The following is a 20,289-nucleotide window of genomic DNA, read 5'->3' on the forward strand; positions in this document are numbered from 1 at the left end:
ACCACAGCTGCTGACTTTGTGCTGGAGCAGATGTGATGTGCTGCCAAACATTTTCTGCCAGCTTCACTAGCACCTAGTCAGGGAGAGAATAACAAGCCATGAAGTAGCATTTTCATCTGGTCTCTGTTTGTCCTTCTGAAAAGTTATCTAGACAACACTGCTTCTGTTTAATGTTCAAACTCCTCTCAGCAGAGTCAAAATAAAAAAGAACCAGATAATGAAACCCTGTCTAAATCTAAGATATTCCTCTGCTAAATTTCTCTTACAATAGTAAGAATCATGAGAATGCAACCAAGTTAAATGTACTGTATTTAATCCCACTTTGAGTACCTGCCAAGGACATAAACCACTTTTGGTATTTAGTCCAGTCTGAGGATTTCTGGATTGCTGCTGTACTGTGGACTGTAGGCTAACAGAAAGGTCAGATCAGGAAAACAGTCAGCAATGACAGCTAGTGAAATTATCTACCTTTATTGATTGCAGTGATTCAAATGCAAATGATGGAACCCAGGTGATCTGCTTAACAGTCTGGGAGTCACTGGTTCCTTTTTAAGATTCTTTTACAATTGGGGTGAAAATTGTATATTTAACCCTAAACTAGAACTTGTTTTCAATCTTCCTAAGATTAGAAGATTTACTAAACACAGCAATGAAAATAGAGAGGTTAAGAAATCCCTCTATTCCCAACCATCCCTGTCCTAGGTGCTTTTAATGCTTTTAGGTTTGGTCATGCAGCTGTGAAATTCCTGCTAGTCCCATTTGATACAGTTAGTGTAAGCACACAACAAAAATATGAGAAGGGCAAGTGATATGCACAAACTGCTTACAATGGGCTGAAAAAGCCCCACACAAGTTAGAAATGCTGGGAGGCTGGAAATATTGTATTTCAGGTAAGAGCAGTACCTGAACTACTGCTCCCCTCAGAAAGGTGTAGGTCTACAGGGGAACCCAGAGGTGACAAACATGCCAAACCATTCACAGAAAAACATACTGTAAATCCTGGGCTCAAGTCCCTTAGAAAGGAAGAAAAGAACAGGCAATCTGAGCTAAAAGTGAAATAACCCTTCCAGACCTTCTGTTTTCTGTACCTTAGGGCATGAAAGCATGAAAAATTTTATAGATGGTGGTGGCAAACTGATAAATTTACCTTTGTTTTTAATTACCTGAATGTCATTCTTAGGCCCCCATCTATCCTACTTATGCTCTAAATTTTTTATCCTGGTATCAAATAGACACCCTGATTAAATGTCAATAGTCTGCGAAAGCTGAGGAACAAAGAAGCTTGGAGCTTGCCAGCTACTGACAGCTTTATTTAGTTGATGCAGTGGAGCTTGTGAAGGGTGTGATGTTTGTGGTATCATCCAGGCAAAGGGGACATGTGCAAGTCCATACAGAAATGAGGGTGAGCCCCACGGTGGCAAGCACACACACATGACTCCAGACAAGCTGGTTTGCCACCAGCACTCACATAACAGTGCACAGAGCCCAGTCCTGCTGTCCCTCTGTGGCTGCTCAGTTTGGAGGCTCACTGGTGAAAGCACAAATGCTCCCACTCTGGGTTCACAGGCAGGCTCACCCTCACAGACTCCTCAAACATCAGCACAAGCTCTCAGGTCATGTCTGCACCCTGGGCCCTTTACCCAGCCACTGAACACACCTGGAGTCTTTTCAAATAAGTCCTTTCCTACTTGCCTGCTAATCCAGACTGAAGTTTGCTAGTAACCTACACATGGACACAGGATTGTATTCACTTGGGAAATATAAACCCTTCTGGTCTCTCCAGAGGCTGTCACCTAGATCTTGCAGCTTACACCTCAGTCTCTCAGCTTGCTGGCATTTTGAATTTTCAGCTCTCATAAATAGGACAGAGAGAGAGATTGCATAGTAGGAGAAAAAAAAAAAAAGTTAAGGATTGAATATGAAAATAGACTGGATTTCAGTGATCAGGCTTAGGACTCAGACAAGTGTACAGCCCCACAGCCTACCTGCATGCAGCCATGCCTTTTAATCTCCTCCTCTGATTTTCCTGCTCTTGGCCTACCTCATCCACCCTTTACTCCTTCCCATCATAAGTTTTACATGGTCTGAATTCACTTCTAATATCCAATAATAATGACATTGACCACATTTTAAAACACATGGTCCCAAAGTATGTGGCATCTACATTGGCAATGGTGACTGAAGTGCAGTGGAGGTGAGAAATCACTCACAAGGACGTAGTGCCTAGGCGGGAGGGTAGCAAACAGAGAAAATATAGGCAGGAAAACATGCCAACAAAAAAGAAGTGAAAAGCTGACAGGACTGTAGACAGTACAGGATTAGTTCTGCAGCAGAGTTCACCACCACAAGCATTGGGATATTATGTGACAGGATCTCCCCTCACACTCTCAAGGGCTGCAGAAAACTGCAGTACAGACATGAACATTTCCAAGGGCTGAGGCTTGGCTTCTGTCTGTAGGTATAACCTCTTCTGCCTTTTGTTGTAAAAAATTGAGCCACATCACTTTGTTTAGGTCTGAGCAGCTTCTTTTTTTCCCTTTAACACAAAATGCACAGGCTGAGCACACAGCAAGCCTCAGGCTTTGACACACCCTCAGCTGTTCCTGAGCCCATCAGGTACAAGTGTGGCAGATTGGTACTCAGAGCAGCCAGTTGTTGGGGAATTAGGCAGAAGGTGAAGTATTCCTTCCCTTGGAGGCCACACTTCCAGTGCTTTGTTGTTTTTTGATTTTTTTTCTTGAGGGTCCAGCTATGCTGCTGTGCGATCAGGATAAAAAATAAGGCTGGTAAATAGTATTCTTGTCCTTGGAAGATTGTTCTTTAAACCCTGATAGGCTTTGGTACTGTTTAGTCAGTTTAGACAAGGCAGACTGCAGTCTCCAGATCTGGAGGGAAATCCTGAAGATTAAAAGCCAACCTGCTTTGCAGAGCCTGGAAGCAGAGGACATACTTGACTGCTGAGCTTCTCAATGCATCCCTTTCAAATGAGATGAGACATCAATTACTTTTTGAGACACACACAGCATTCTCCTGCCCTGTCAGCCTCTTTAGTTGCTTCCCTATGGGGGGTTCATTTGATTACATTATCATACAGCACCATAACTCCCTACTGATCTCAAATATTAAGCAGCAGGAGCCAGCATGCTCTGCCTGCAAGGACAAATTCTCTGCTCTCCCATGTAAGCAGGTATCTATTCTCAAAGGAACATGCACTGCCTGAAAAAGATAGGATGCTTTGGTCTGTTTTGGTCTAGATTTTGAGGGAAAATTCCCCTTTTTCTGTGATATGAGACGTTTTCTGATGTGTAGGCAAGAAATGAGGAATTTGCATCTTAATTTAGGTACACTTCTCCACCATACCTGTTGCACAGAAATTAAAACATACAATACATATTTCTTTAAAATATACTGAAAAAAACCCACCAAACCAACAAAACAATAAAATTAAAGATCAATTTACTATCAACCTAACGTAGATTTACATTAAGTCCAGTTTAAACCTTATAATGCTGTCCTGGCATTTTATCTAGTCATTTGTGAAGTCATTATTTTTTTAAGAATAGACAGAAAACACTGGAATCCCTCCAGACAACTCAATCTTATCTTAAGTAAAATGCCCAGGAGGAGCCTGCAGAGGGGAATCCTGGTGGCTGTTCTATGTGTTCCCATTCTCTGTGTGCTGGAGGGATGCAGCTTAGAGTTCTTTCACTGTCATGTTATGTTCTAAACTTGCAGTTAAGTATGTGATGAAATACCACAGTTTGAAAGTTGCTTTCAGTTGTTTGCTGTTCTGTCTCTTCCCTCTGCTCTCTCCAGACAGCTCTCTTGGCTTCAGAGAGACAAACATTCAAGAATGTCCCTTGTCCCTTAGGAAAAGTGCTGCATGAAGACCAAAGGGACCCGGGGTGGGGGCACAACCCTGCAGGATCCCCCCTTTGCTCAAACTGTTTATGGAATTGTAAACCAGGCTGCAGGAGGGAGACAGTCTGGAGGCAGAGGGGAGGGGGAGCTCATTCCTCCTCCCTCTCTGACTCTCTCAAAGTCTTTTGCTTTCCAAGCTGAAATGCAGCTGAAATCTGACGCCTGGACTGCACACACTGTGAGACGTGGGCATGCCCTTGCAGTGCACTGATTTCCTCTGCAGCTCGGAGAGCCAGAGCCGCGCTGGGGCTCGGCAGAGGAGTCACTCCATCAGGCACTGAGTGCCACATCACTGTGCTGCTGTGCAAGGGGCTCCAGCATGGTCCTGAGGCTCCTGCTCCTCCTCGCTGGGCTGCTTAGGGCCACCAAGCCAGCACCCCGCTGTGAAACCGGCCAGGAGACCCTAGGTAAGGCTAACCACCCCTAAAGTCCTCCTTCTTCTCTTCTGCCTTCTACTGGAGATAAGTGAAGAGTTCCAGCTTCAAGGGGAGGGAGATAGGAACTGTCACTCTCCCCTTGAGATGAGTGGGATCAACTCTTTGGAAATTGCATACTGCTGGTGGTGAAACTGGGAAGCATGGATGGGAAGGTGGGAGGTGTGTGGCTGTGCAACAGAAAAACAAGGCTGTCATGTCAAGGCTGATAAAGATTCCTCATCACTGTCTTTAGGCTGTCACAGAGGTGTCTTTCTGTCAATCCGTGCAGCTCCCAGTTGTAAGGACCTCCCTCACTCTTATGGGGAATGTAGAAGGTTCACCTCATCTCTGGCCTTGCCTTCTAGGAATGTGGTAGCCAGATTGCAAGAAGGTGACCTTTTGACCTCTTGTATGCTTTTCTACTTAAGAAAAAAAAAAAAAAGCTTTTCCTTACATTTAGCTTTAGGTCATTTATTTCAAGTCCAAAGTATGAGATTTATTAGGATCTGACAGCTGTAGGGTGTGTTTTAGCTTGCTATAAGCAATATGGAATTTGTTTGAGTTGATAGGCTGGAAAAGCAGATTTACCCTTTAGAATAAAGGTTAAACACGAACGTGCTGCTAAATTAATTGAAAGTTTTGATTCAGTAACAACTTGGCTAATATATTAACAGTGTCTTTTAAAAATACATGTTTTTTATCAAGTGTGCTTAATTATGTGGGGACAGTGGAGACATGAATTTCAGTGTAGTGACAAGGTCTATTCCAGGAAAACTATTTTTAGAGACTTTAAACCTAAAATGAGTCAGAAAAATATTTATTTTATGGGATTACAGGAAGAGATAAGTTAACCTGAAACTGACCTTAATGCTACCCAAGGAAATTCAACTATATTTCAGTGCTTAAATGTAAGCCATAGACTGTCACTGGCATTGAACTGCTACACAGTACAGTCCATGAGCCATGTACTGCATATAATTTGAGAGTGCTGTTCCCATGAACATCAAAGTGAGGTCTACCACAGCCTAAAGGGATTTTATTTTTGGATAAAGCTGCACAAAGAGAAGAGTTGTAGACTATTTACAGCCAATTACAGGAAGAGGCTATGTGGTTTGCAGCATGACCTTTCTCTGTGAGGTATGATTCTGCTCCAGTTCCAGATGATCAGGGTCTTGCCATGGGATATTAATCCCAGCAACCACAAATGTATGGATCATTGAGGGGTGACTCTGAGAGTGTTCTGTGTGTGTTGGCAGCTGTGGTGCCTTTAGGGCAGGGCTTGCAGAAAGGCAGCTGAATATGCTGCTGGAGGGATGGTTAGAGGAAGGGAAATGGAATTGTCAATGGCACACTGTGTGCCATGGAGGGATCACACTGCCCACTGCAGGGCTGCTGGGTCAGACAATAAAGAGGCAGCTTGGACATTGAGAGACCTGACAGATTTCTCCAGGGTCTTTCCTTTCTAAAGGGGGGATAAGATCATGTCAGGATACATGAAAATAAAGGGGCCTGCAGTGATGCACATGTTCACAAATGGACCTTGCAGGGGTCTCCTCTCAGCATTCAGGTCATAGGCTCTATCTTCAGCTGTAGCAGTGGGGTTTTCTCTCCTGTTTTGGGCTCCATTGTGTAGGTCTTGCTGTACCCCAGTGGCCAGACCTGTAGTGCCCTCTAAAAGGAGACTAGCCTGGAGCTGGTCTTGCAGGAAAGAACAACAGGAGCCAGTACAAGTGTCTGACTCCCAGCAAGGCTGGAGCAGCTTTCTGCAGGCTTCCTGGTGGTATTTGTTCTGCAGTGACTCATTTTGCTTTTTTTCATTTTTAAAGCAGACAAAATGAAACATGATTTACAATACCAAGATCCTTTGAAAATGTTTTGTGCTTTTCTGTTAAGAAAAATAAGGAAATGGTTACTGTCATCCAGCTCCACAATATGACAGAGGTATCATACACTGTGTGGTGAGCTTTTTGGGCAGCAGCTGGGAGCTGTGGCACTGAGAGAGGCCAGATGCCTTCTCTGTGGCTGTGTCCTGTACTCCTGGGCAGTCAGTAAGCTCTGTCTCTCTCAGATGAGATGCTACAAGGTCCCATTGTCAGATCCTTATGAGTTTAACCGGCCTCTTAGCCTATAGTTTGGGTCAGAAAAATACAGTTTAGCATGGAAATGGCCAAACATTTTCAGAGGGAGCTAATAAAACAGGTTACTCTTTATCCAAGTTTGGCATCTCTGCCGCTGACGGATATAGTCCAGTGGTAATTAGTTCAGTGAAGTACTTTATAAATATTGACTACAAAACTAAAAGCCCACAAAGGCAGATTGAAGAGATACATCTTGATTTTGGTGACTTTCCTTGCAGCTGGGGACAACTCTACAATTGTGATGCCACCGGGGTCAGGCTGAGGCTGTAAAACATAATCACAGAATGGCTTAGGTTGGACGGGACCTTAAAGGACATCTCGTTCCAACTCCCCAGCCTTGTACAGAGACACCTCCCTCTAGATCAGATTGCTCCAGCACTCATCCAGCCTGGCCTTGAACACTTCCAGAATGGGGCATAACAGAGAAAAACCCTTTATCCATAAAAAAAAGCCTTTCCTTTCCGGTTACTTGTATTCAGGGAGTGCTTTTCTGCGGAATTCCAGGGGTACAGGGGTGTTGCAGTGGGGTTGCGAACCCCCGGCTCTCACAGGGAGCGCGGGGAGCCCAACCCGGCTCGGCCCCGGCCCCGGGCTGGGCCCCGCCGCCGCCTGTGGTGCCCCCGTGCGGCCCCTGCTCGGCCCGGCAGCACGGCTGAGGCGGCACCGTCAGGGCCAGGGGGCTGCCCGAGCCTTCTGCCGCCCTTCTGGGCCTTCTGCTCCCCTCCCGAGCCTTCTGCCGCCCTCCCCGGGCCTTCTGCCGCCCTCCCGAGCCTTCTGCCGCCCTCCCGAGCGTTCTGCCGCCCGCCTGAGCTCTGTCCCAGCGCATGAAGGGCTGTTCGGGCCGGGACGCAGTCTGGCAGACGGAACCGTGGAATTGCTACTGCAAACGACCACTGTGATCTTCGAGTTAAACCATGAACCCAGCCATCGCCGGGTTCAGCGCCAAACCAGGTCCCGAAGCAGCACATCTACACATCTTTTAAATCCTTCCAAGGATGCTGACTCAACCAGTCCCCTGGGCAGCCTGTTCCAAAGATTGACATTCTTCTTTCTGTAAAGAAATCTTTCCTAATATCCAACCTAAACCTCCCCTAGAGCAACCTGAGGCTGTTTCCTCTCATCCTTTTACTTGTTACCTGGGAGGAGACTGACACCAGCCTTACTACAGCCCCTCTCCAGGCAGCTCTAGAGAAGGAGAAGGTCCCCCTGAGCCTCCTACTCTCCTGTCCAGAGGAGTGGCGCTTATTAACCTGAAGCTGTGGAGGTAGGAGAGCAGCCAGAGTGATGGTTGGCCCACTTGTCCCTTGCGAGTCTCCTCCTTTTTCAAGCATCTTGTTTTCATCATTTTTTCTTTCTCCTGAGACAGGCACTGTCCCACTGTACCTCCCCATTCTCTCATCTCCACTGGCCCCCTCTAGCCAGTGGAGATGAGAGAATGGGGAGGTACAAGGAAGGGAGATGAGGAGTGAGAAATCACCAAGGCAGGGGGCAGGGGACAATTACAGTATATATTCTGGAGCCCAGAACAGATTTTGTGGCACTGGCTCTTCTTTCAGCTATAACATTGAATAAGACTGACAGAAAAAGTGTGTTCACATAGAAATGTTATACCTTTCCTCTCTTCTTTCCAGCTACAAACTCCACAATGTGCCACAGTTTTTGCTAAGTAAAAGGCAAAAAAAGGGGAAAGTTTCCTCCTATGACTTTCACACTGGCCCTGATCCATGGGACCTGAGCAAATTTGTTCACCTGCTGTGGATGTTTCTCATGCTGGTTTCTTGGTGAAACCTGTGGACACACAGAGGCAGAGCCTCTCCAGCTGCTGCTGCTCCTGTGCTTGCACTGACCTGGCAAGTGGGCTGTGGTCTTCTCCCCACCCCAGTGGGGTGGTCCCTCATCCTGCTGTGGCTGGCACTGACAGGTGCTGACATGGAGCATGGCTCCAGGACTGTGCTGCCATGTGTGGGAAAGCCCAGGCTGCAGAAATCTCACTGGCTGGACCTGAGATGGATGTGTCCAAGTTATGTCAAAACAAAAAAAATGCACAACTAGCATCTACATCATGCTCACTCACAAGATGAGAAATTCCTGCTCTTTGTGAAGCCAGTTGCCATCATTGAATCATGTGAGCTCTGCTGAATTCCTGCCAGTGGCTCTAGGATTTCTACACAATTATTATTTTAGCAACACTTGCCTTCAGCTCCTTTTAACATGGGAAATTGGGTCAGAAACAGACACTTATGAGAGAAAAGTTTATATTGAAAATAAAATACACAGGTATCTCCTTATACTGCTGAAATGATTTATACATGATTTTAATGTGAAGGCAAAGTTTTCTTCAGAACATTTGTACAGACATCTTTAAAGTGTGGGGGTGTGCATACATAGTCAAAACTTGAACAAAATCCCACTGCTCTTAGTCACAGCTAGGCTTTTAGCAAGACTTAATAACACTAATGGTTGCTCCCCCATAACATTTCTAGACACTACCTCCCCCTTCACACAGTCACAGTGTTTGAGGATGCTGGCTGGCTGACAGCTGCCATGGTGCCCTTTGGACTGCTGGTGTCTTGTGAGAGCCAACCCCTTTGGAAGCCTGGGCCAAATGCTGGATGAAAGTCATGTCTTATGCCTGATGCAGGGCTGGGCATGGAGGTACCATCAGAAGTCACCTATCATGTTGTGAGTGTGGTGTTTGAGGCTGGTGGGCCATGTCCTGGTGTTTTGCTGGGCTTTTATGACCCAGGGTTTTTATCACTGCTGAATCCTCATAGTTGGATGCAGCTGTCACAGATCAGTGGAGTTTAGGACTTGGGGTTTACTTTGTCCACTTAAAAAATAAAGCTGAAATTTCAATCCCTTAATTTATACTCTTGTAACTCCACTGACATAATTGACACCCAGTTTTTAGGGTTATAATAGAATACATTTATCTAGGAGACAATATGAGATTAAGGCACAGATTTAAGTCAAGGTTGTTAAATCAGCTGTCAATCTTTTGTAACATAAAAGCACCACATTTGGTTGAAACTCTACTTACAGAAGAATCATATGGGGTGTTAATTATAATAGTCCTCATACTTCTAAACTAAAGAAAAGACAGTTGATCTAGAGGGATGGATTCACTGTTTAAAGAGGATGGGATGATATTTTGGCAAATGTTTTGGAAGGATTGTGGCAGAAAAGATAAAGCCCTCAATTTTTCAGACATGATCCTTTGTCCCATGGCATTCAACAGAGTTGAGCTTGCTTAAAGGAAAGCTTCTAACTGTGGTAGGTTGTTGGCCAAAGCATTTGGAGAGTACTACATCCTTAAACCATGGGAACTGAGCTGTAAGGAGTGCATGGTCACAAAGTAAAGCTATGGGGGCATCACAGACCCAGATTACCTCATTAATAAGTGCTTTCATCCTTCACCAGGCAACCTGGCAAAAAATTTGATCCTTTAGATGGTAGTTGTAGAGATTTCCTGACCTATTCCACCTTCTTACCCCAGCTGTTTTTTAATGCCATCATCCCCCAGATTTGAGCTTTTTTCCTCTTCCTTCATTGACCAGATCCTGAGAGATTATTTCCATATGTCTCCAGACCATCCTGGTGCACAGGAAATCCTTGTTCAGCAGCAGCCCTGTCACATGTGAAGCTCACTAAGCCTTCAGCCAATTTGGCAACTGCTGGCCCACTTTGTTGTCATCATCTTTGTTGCATTTTATTTTCTCTATGGGTAATTTTTCCCTTGCAACTTGAAAAAAGATCTCAACTGAGGCCAGAAAAAGGCATTTAGTAGGTTTTGTTTAGGGAATTATGTTTGTATTCAGGATTTTCAACTCCTGAAGGACTCCTTGGAGCAGCACTTACCAGCCAGAGACACAGCTGAGTGACACCAGAGTCACTAGAGGCACCAAGGCAGTGGTGGGGACAGACAGATAGAAATACTCTTCATCAGTTCTTTTAGGCACCACCTACAGCTGCAGACATGTTTAAATTGCGTCTGAGCCAGAAACAAGGGAGGATTACAGGTGCCCACTATGGCTTTGTGCCCTTGCCATTTGACAGGTCTTGGTGTGCATCTGCACAGATTTTGACCTGTGGTCTGCAGGCTGTGACCTTACATCACCCATGGAAAAGCTGCAGCAGCTTCTCACTGGCTCCAGAGCAGTTTTGAGAGAGAAACAATCCTGAAAGAGCTGATTGCAGTGTCATTGCTGTGGGCACACCTTCAGTATTTCAATAAAAATGGATGTTTAACTGAATGCCAGGCAGCAGGTGGGTTAGAAAGAAGGGTGATAGGCAATGAACACTGGCTTGGATCTTCCTGCTGTGATCTTGCTCTGCAAAATAAAGGCAGAGGAGGCATTAATCTCTTTCAGGTGCTTTCAGGCTTCTTCAAGTGAGGGAGCAGGCTTAAAGGAGGGCTGCACAGAGCTCTTGGGTGCTGCTTCTGTCTGTTTCAAACACATCCCTCCCCCAGGCAGTTACTGAAATTGCTGGAGGGTTAATAACATCTATTCAGTCCTCTTCTCACAAAACATTTGATGTATCCAGAAAATGGAGTTAACCACGTGGCTGCTTTTTTGCAAGCACTCCTCTCTCCTCTAGCTTTCCTGGAATTTCTTCTCTGTGGCTGGGAACCTTCCCCACTTCTGCCTCTGCATATGTGCCTTGGGTGTGTGGCTGCCTTCTCTTCAGAGCTTTCTGCTCAATCATTCTTCCCCTGCCTGAGCTGCTCAGCTCTCTCGTTACTCTGCCCCTAGTCCCCTTACATCTCCACTCTTTCCACACTCTTTTCCTGATGATTCTGATCCATTTAAGTGTTATATAATGGATCTTGTCCTGCTCTTGTCTTTTTGCTGTAGCTAGGAGCTGCTCTGGAAGGTTATGCTTTGCCATGTGAGGGTGCTTTTCCAGTGCTTGTATCTTGCTACTGATACTAAGTTTTGTCTCTTTAGTGAAAAAGGCAGAATATCACTGAAAGACTGACTTGATGAACCATGTGAAACAGCCAGGAGAATAATAGTAATGTGATAAGGAACTGAACTGCTTTGTTTGGAAGTGGAAAGTGGAGGCTTTCACTATAAACAGACTAAAATGAATACATATGTTCTTCTAGTTTAAAAAAGATTTGTAGGAAGCCCAGAAAGCTGTGAGGGTATATGTTAGTCTTTACAATATAAATTATCTCATCTATTTTGATCTGCACTGACCTACACACCCCCCTACCAATCTGCCTCACTGAATGACTTAGATATTTCAGATTTAAAACTTGCCCTTGGGCTTATTCCAGATCATCAATTGCACAAGTCTCCTGTTGGCTTTGCTCTTGAAAAGGCAACTGGCCAGCCCATGGTACTAGAAGTAGTTGTTGAGCTCTGTTGTCTGGGTTAGGGTTAATCACAGCAGCTTGCTTCCTTTGGTGCTGAATCATCAAGGGGAAAAAATGTAAGCTTGGCAGTAAAATATGTATGTGCTGCATTGTAGATTTTCAAGCTTGCCTTTGCAAATTAAAACCAGAAGCGTATTTTATAGAGAGAGCTCAGAAAGCTTGAAATGACTTTTCTCCTCTTCAATAAGTTATTTTATCCACAATCTTAAATAGAAGCTGTGCTACTGAAAGGACTTTTGTAGCTCTAGTGGAATAATTAGAGTACAAAAATAAACATAAAAAATTGAAAAGGCTGTTCTGGGTCAGGAAGAAAAAGGTCCCTCTGTACCAACCTGTTGGTGGATGGGACTTTGAGAGGAGGTGACAGTGTCTTCCTTTGAGCCCAGGGAAGCCTTTACACAAAAAATTGAAAAATTTTAGATTCTTTCAAGCACCGAAGAAGCAGCAATTGAAGTCTGCCAAGTGAATTGGGAGACCTGAGAAAGTCTTTGTATATCAGCCCTTGTCATTTCTCTTACGAAAATGAGGCAGGGAGTGGCTGAAGTCTTCTGGCATTGCCAGAGCTTAGAGAAAACGAGCTGTCATAGGCAGGGATGGGGATTTTCTGGTGATTTCTCTGTGCAGAGACCCAGGCCAGTGGGTGCAAGGTTGCAGGAACAGACCGTACAGCTGCAGCCTGGGAGCTGGCCTTGGAGAGCTTCCTGCTGCTGGCTCTCCAGGCAGGCAGGCTCTGGCCCAGCTACGTGTATCCACACTTATTTATGTAAGCACACATCCTGCAGAATTATCCTTGGCCCCTGCAGAGCTGCACCCTCCAAAACATATGTAAGCATTAGTGTTAGGAAACACTGGGAAAGTCCAAACACCACATCAGCACACATATTTAAGGCTGGCTATAAAGCAAGGTTTGGTATAAACCAGACCTTTTCTCTCTTGATTTATGTATACTGACTCCTGATGACCTGAAATCTCAAGCTGTTTCAGTCCTGGGTGTTTACAGAGCTGTGGCTGATACATGGGTCATACAGCAGCTTGCATGATGAGGAGAAGTGGCCAGAAGAAGTTGCATGGATGTCTTTAATAAGGAGAGACAGAGAGAAAATGCCACAGTGTGCTGCAACAGTGTGAGGCTTAAATCTAATTTTAGCTTAGATCTAGATTTAGGTTTAGATCCATATCACTATAGGATGCGAAACAAAACTATGTGGACACTGGAATCTCCAAAGTAAAAAGAAGGATGTTTAATTTCTGACTCCAGCATTTATAGATTTTCAAAAGTGACAGTGGCTTGGAGGATGGCAGTGCCACCTCTCCAATGACACTGGACAAACCATCAGTCCATCAAATTTCTCCTACAGAAAAGAATGCAAAACAATAATTATTTAGAGAAAAGCACGTGAGAAAGTTCGTTACAAGAATGTAAACATCAGAAGGCTTAGAAGAACTTAGAAGAATGGGGTGACAGATCCAGGTTTAGGACCCAGCAGCAAGGAGCTGCTTTTGCTAATCAGGGAGTGAGTCTTGGTAGCTTTGAGTTTGTGAGGGGCATCCTGGATCACAGGGAGTGGAAAAGCTTTACCGACTAAGCAGGGCTGTTGCAGAATTACCTCTGCTTATTACATACTGAGAGGAATGATTTCAGTTGCAATGGAAAAGATTTATATGGATTTGGTGCCTCATCTAAAAAATAGATTTATCTTCTTCAGTCAGCATATTTGTTAATGAGCACTGGCCATGTTGCTTAATAGATTTCCTCTCCCTATATAGATATGGTAAAAATATCAAAGTGTGGATGACATGTAGCACAGTCTGAGACCAGAGCTGTCTTTCCATCTCCTCCTGCTCACAAAAGGAGCCAGTCCTCAGGTGAACCCCTGGACATCATATCAGTGGAATTTCACATCTCTTCCATCAGCTATCCATTGCTTCCTGATGCCTCTCCTGGCCAACTGGGCAGAAAGAGGCATCAGCTAAAGGCAGCAAGTCTGCTGCTGCTCAGGGAGCTGGATGAGGCAGCACCACATCCAGACCCTGCCTGCTTCATTTTCCCTTTGGTTTCCTCTGCTTGCTCCAGTGTGTTGCCAGAACTCCGTTTTGCTCCAGCTGAATAAGCAGAATTCTGAGATGCCATTGAGAACAGGGCTGTGCCACATCTCAAACTGACTGTTGGCTAATAGCACTCCTGCACAGCAAAAGTGTTTGGGGAGACTATGTGTGCCTCAGGTTCATTATTTGATCATTGCAGGTCAGAGACAGAAACTAACAGGACATTTGTAGGTTGGTCCTGGAGCCAGCAGAGGGGGAAATGCCTCTTTGGGGAAACGTGAGCAGTTGCAGAAAGACCATTCACACTCCCCAAATACCCCACAAAGAACTGTGCCCAGCACACACAACCCTCTAGTCTAAAATAATAGCTACAATACATTAATTTCTGCTCAGGAGAGGAAAAAAAAAGGTGCCAAATATTTCTCATCCACCCCTCAAGATAACAAAGGGGATTCATTGCTAATAACCCTGGTGATAAATGGAGATAGTGTCACTCTCCTACTCTCCTCATTGGGACACTAAACTCAAGCCAGTTCTCCCCCCACTATATTTTCCCTTCTGTAAGGAATGTTTGGCTGACTCTAGACTTATGTCCAAGGTCTCTCAAATGTGAATGCGATGATGTTAGTATATAAGACTGTCCAGATTCAATGGGCAGTAACATCCAATTTTATCAGCAGGATTAATTGCTGGACCTCTTACTAACAAGAGATCATTTCTTTCTCTCTCCCAACTGGCATTGTACAAAATGCTATTCCTTGATTATCCCCAGATGTAGCACTGTATACAGTATCTGGCTGAGATGAAGCTTTTTTAGAAATGCCTTGACCTTAATAACTAACTCACAGAGGGGATTGTGCCTAGCTAGGGGAAACAATGAAACCCTATAATGGATTCATCACTGTTGATGAACCAGGTATTATTTAATGCAATTATCATAATGTACTGAGCCCGGAAAGGAGTTTGTATGGATATAATTTTTTCTAGCTTTCTGCTTAACAGAACTTGTTGGTGTTGAGGATGGGCTACTTCTGCTAGTTCTGATGCCTCATTTATTTTATGAGGTAATATGGCTCAATTACAATCCATAATATAGAACCAGACTGATTTCCAATTAAATGTCTCCCTCCAATATAAAATCCCAGGGTTAATTTTGTTCTCATTACAATGACTTTATTTTGGCTAAAGAATGATCAACTCATTAGCAACACATATGCAGATGATTACGTTTAAATAAATATGCCAGGAGTAGAAGTTTAAACTCTTCAGCATGAAAAAAGGAAAACATAATGAATTTGGTCTTGTGAGGATAAATGCTCAATTTACTGAGCAAGAAGCTGGGATGCCTGTCCCCCCAGTGAGAGCAAGAAGAAATAGCAATAGAAGAGATCCCCAGTACACCACAAGAAGGGTGAACCTGGTGGTATTCAGACTGGCATAGAGAGATTTAGCTCCTATGAGGCACTGGTGAAACCAGCTCCAATATCTTGGCAGAAATATGTTTCTTTAGCTGCCAGTATTGGAGAAGGACAGGACAGAATTATTGGCTACAGGAGCAAAAGAAGCAATTGATGACCAATTGATGGTCACCACACCATGCTCCTTCAAAATCAAGAGAGCATCATTTATTTGACCTAGTAAACAAAAAGCAGAGGAGATCTGTTGGCTCTTTTCTAACACAGTGTGAAGGAATGCACCAGGGAATGAGAGCTACTTAAGCTAAAGGACAATGCTGGCACAACAACAATGGATATAAACTGGCCACAAATACTTTTAAACAGGAAATTAAAAGGCAATTTCTGGCCGTTAGAAGAGTGATCTTTTGGAAAAGCTTTCCTGTGAGAGTAGTTGCGCAGGGAAATAATTAGCTTTAAGATATTATTAAGTGTGATAAAACCCAACTGCTAGAGATACAATTAAGTAGGATGAGGAAGGAATAAAGTCCCCTCATATCTACCAAAGGCTGGATTGCTTTAACATGAAAGGTATCCACAGCATTATAAGGGACAAAAATATCTTTTAGAGGAGATTGATAAAACACCTTGATATGTACAGGACTCATATGGACTTTTAGACTAACCAGATTAGAAAATACCTAGGTTTTGATAAGTGAAATTTCCTAGGCACATAACTGTGTGTGGATGAGGGGCAATGGGGTTTCTCAGCTGAGCCTATTCTGTGATTCTGTGATATGTGCCTTCTGGGAATATATGCTTGTTCCTGGTATGGCTCAGTCTGAGCTGCAGCAGATGCCAGATCAGACAACTCCTAACACAAAGGAGGAACCATGTGTTCCCACCCTGTAATGATTTTTCTTTTTCTCTTTATTTACAGGTCAATGTCAAACTGTACAGAAAGGTATGAAGTTTCTTTCCTTGCTGTTCTTGGAGAACCTCAAAACCATAAGTATTCCTTCATAATTTCCTGACAAGTATACTCATTTTGGTGCTACAGTGGGCTTTCTCACAAGAGAAATGTGCTTTTTCATGCAGTGCAGTGTTTTGCTGCTGTGACAACAGCATTTCTTACCAGCCAGAATCATTACCAAGAGAAGGACATTCAAATGTAGGCCCATTACTTTAACAGCCAGTAATTTTATGAAGAGATGTCTTTCTATTACTCTTTTCCACTTCTAAGTGGATTGAGGGTGTTATCAACACTTATCTTCCCTAAGACCTCCTAACCTGATTCATTAAAATGTATTGGGTTTATGAGAATATACATGTAATCATATTATGGGTCTGCTTGCCTGTGAGTTAAGCACCAGAAGAACTTTTCATGTCTGGGCAATTTCAGTCAAACTTTGTGGAGGGTCTGCAGTTTCAGAGATATTAAATTCTACAAATTTTGTGGGGCCAAGCAGGGAAAAGAGGTAACTTAGCATTCCCCACTAAAGAAGAAAACCTATAGGATCTCACATCTACTCAGGGAATCCATATGACTGTTCAAGGACAGGGGAGAGAGTGATATCACAAATACACTTTTATTCAGGAATCTGAGTTTTTCTCAGCAAAAACTGAAAAAAATTCCTACCTTTCTCTTAGTAATTCTCTGGTCAAATCCCTAAACTCAATTTATATCTCCAGATAAAACCATGCTTCCCATCATCTTTCTATAAGTGGTTTCAAACATGCAATTCAGTTTGCAAACTATTCCCAGCCTACTTGACAGCTAAAGAAATAAGTTTGTTTGACATAGTATTTGTTATGTTCTCTTTGTCTACTCAGAATATGAGTGAAGAAAATTATTTTTCCTGTGTTCATCTCCTTTTCACAGCAAAATGTGTGGATATTGCCCTGAGTTCTTGTACTGATGTTGCCTACACTCAAATGGTGTATCCCAACTTTCTGGATCAGAAGTCTCGAGAAGTGATTGAGTACAGCTCTGAGTACCTGCTCATCAGCGTGCTGCACAACCTGCTCCAGGGGGAATGCAACCCCGACCTGAGGCTCCTGGGCTGCTCAGTGCTGGCCCCACAGTGTGAAAAGGACAAAGTCATAAAGCCCTGCAGGCATGTGTGTGAGAACCTCAAAAAGAATTGCCTCCCTGCCTTTGATGCAATAGACATGGCCTGGCCCTACTTCTTAGACTGTGACCGCTTCTTCGCTGGGGAGGAAGAGGGGTGCTTCGACCCACTGGCCAAGCTGAGAGGTGAGGAGGGAGGGAGGGAAGGAAGGGGAGGAAGGAAGGGGAGGAAGGAAGGGGAGGAAGGGGAGGAAGGGGAGGGAGGAAGGAGGGAAGGAGGGAGGGAGGGAGGGAGGGAGGGAGGGAAGGAAGGAAGGAAGGAAGGAAGGAAGGAAGGAAGGAAGGAAGGAAGGAAGGAAGGAAGGAAGGAAGGAAGGAAGGAAGGAAGGAAGGAAGGAAGGAAGGAAGGAAGGAAGGAAGGAAGGAAGGAAGGAAGGAAGGAAGGAAGGAAGGAAGGGAGGAAGCTCTGCTGGCACACCTTGTCTGCATGGGGAGGGTCACGTCTCACTCAGCTTGACTTGTCCATGGCACACAACCTCTTCATTTGTCATCTCAGTGTGCTTTGTAGAGACCTGTAATTTTGAGTCATTAATTTTGTTCAACCTCTTTAAAAGACTTAATTAAACTGTGCTGAAGAAGTATCTATTTCTCCCCCTCATTTAAAAAGAGCATCAAGACAGGCAGCTCAGAGCAAGATATTTGGATGCATTTACATAATCTCTGTCCTGTGTGATAGCTGTCTGTATATTTGAAATATTTTATTAAAAACTGAAACTTTAGTGCACTTATAAATCTATGACTACCTGTCAAGCTTAACAGCTCATTAAAATATTCTCATTAATGATTGTCACAGATTTTTGTTTGGATGAAGGTACAGATAGCTGAAGACAGATGAATCTCATAAAAAAAAAAAAGGTTCACCAAATTGAAAGGGAAAAATCTGCACAATTTGTTGCTGAAATGAGCTAGCATACCAAAGGTCAAATTTAACTGGAGATTGAACAAATATTTGTTAGTATGCACATGCGTTAGTAGGATTAAAAAAAAAAAAGTCACAATAAAGTGTAGGATGTACTACATACATTTAAGGTTTTGATTGCAGCTTTATTTTCTATAATACTTTTACTCATAAAGATAATTTGAAAAAAAGTTCAGGTTTTCATACAGTCCTCTGAGCATTATGGTTTTAAACACTGTTATGATTTTTCATTGCAGGCGAAGTAGATGCTGAGGAAGATTTGCCTTCAGACTTGCCAGCAACTTTTATTCAGTTCAAACATCATTCCTATTCCCAAATGGTGAGCACTCTGAAGAAGACTGCCTCGAGGTGCTCCCACATTGCCACCACTTACAGCATCGGCCGCAGCTTTGAGGGGAAGGATCTTTTTGTGATTGAGTTTTCAACCAAGCCTGGACACCATGAACTGCGTGAGTTTGATCAGTGCTGCTGCAGGGAGAGCAGATTGTTCAAGTGAAAACAGGCCCTGTTACTGGGACATCTCCTAAACTGTGAAAAGCCTTGACTCCAAAACATTTCTCCTGCCTTGGGTTCCTGAGTTGCACTGATGATGATTCCTTGTAGCAATTACAAGGAATACCCAGCAGCAATTTCTTACTGTTTTGGGCTCTGTGCATGACCATGCTTGGTAATGCTGTTCCTTGTATCACTGTGTATTTGGCTGCAGTGATATCACTGTTATTTATTTGTGCCCAATGCACAAATTTGGGATCCTCTGTTACTGACTTGCCCTCCCTATCGTCTACCACTTCCTCACTCTCCTTCGCATCCTAAAATACACAAGTCTTCTGAGAAGGCCTCAGGTAGAGAAGGACATTGACACTGAAAAGGGATGATTCAGCACAGAAAACAATCCTCCTGAGCAGAGATTCAGTCAGTACTATACCTGTCAGTTGGTGATAACAGGAATTTATGTTATCATAGCCCCTGAACAGATGTTATTATACCATTTATAGGTGCTAATATATACATTTGGACATGACTCCTCACAAATTTTCTGCAGAGGGGAACACTACAAATCTCTATTTTGTAGTTTCATCACTAAGAGAGCAAGGGCCAGACTTTTAAGTGTTTTAAATTCTTCACAAAGCAGATAACTTTCTAGGGCAGAATTCGGTATTGTTTTCCAATTACTGGCTCCCAGGTCAAAAGTTATACTTGTCTAGATTTGGTGGATTGCTATGTCCATTGCTGAGAGCCTCAGATTGCTTCTCATCAGAAGAACTCTAGCATCAGCACAGCCTCAGCAGTGTGGTGGAACTGATCTACATCTGACCTAATACTTTACTGAGATTATGGTCTCAGGTCAGGCTACTGTGTCCTCTGTGTGTTGTGCTGCCCACAGAGGGGACTCAGAGAGGACAGCAGAGACTGGTCACTTTGTTTACTCTCAGCTGTGCTGCCCTGTGTGGTCTAGAGGTATTTTGAGGTGCCTTTAAACTTAATCAGGTCCCAGCAGATGTCATTAACAGAGCAAAGATCTACATTATATTGTCCTGGCCTATCACCCTTTGTCTCTTTTTCAAAGATAATAAGTTGCAGGTGTCTTTTTAAGCTTTTACTCCATTTGCCGGGAAACCACAAAGCCTATGAATCAGGCTTTTAAATGAGAACTATGATATGGCATGATAAAAGATGGTAGTTTAACACATTTCGTAGCATTTTTCTCTAAATCTATTGCTTCGTGCTGCTCGGACACCATAAAAGGAGGTAGAAATAGGTCTAGAGCTGCAGATTTTACCAGCCTGAGCAAGTGGCATAATAGCTCTGTGCCAGGCTCCCTCCAGTGTCTAGTGCTCAAGGTTGGCCAGGATCAAAGGCAAAGATGAAGGGATAGGCAGGAAAAGGTGTCTCCAAAGTGCACTTATTTTCTACTTTCCATTAGTCTCTAAGGAAGGATGG

At 43.8% G+C, this 20,289-nt stretch overlaps 1 protein-coding gene across 1 annotated transcript in view; it reads left to right on the forward strand.

Annotated features, from left to right (window-relative positions):
• The first annotated feature begins 4,047 nt into the window (after positions 1–4,047).
• CPZ (carboxypeptidase Z) overlaps positions 4,048–20,289 on the forward strand; it is a 34,473-nt gene continuing 18,231 nt past the window's right edge. The window contains exons 1-4 of the mRNA XM_005485679.4: positions 4,048–4,328; positions 16,239–16,262; positions 17,181–17,555; positions 18,585–18,797. Coding sequence (XP_005485736.1) covers positions 4,241–4,328; positions 16,239–16,262; positions 17,181–17,555; positions 18,585–18,797 — 700 coding nt within the window. The 5' untranslated portion in view covers positions 4,048–4,240. The remainder of the gene's footprint in view (positions 4,329–16,238; positions 16,263–17,180; positions 17,556–18,584; positions 18,798–20,289) is intronic.

This window comes from Zonotrichia albicollis, chromosome 5, assembly GCF_047830755.1.
Source record: "Zonotrichia albicollis isolate bZonAlb1 chromosome 5, bZonAlb1.hap1, whole genome shotgun sequence".
In the NCBI taxonomy this organism is placed as follows: Eukaryota; Metazoa; Chordata; class Aves; order Passeriformes; family Passerellidae; genus Zonotrichia; species Zonotrichia albicollis.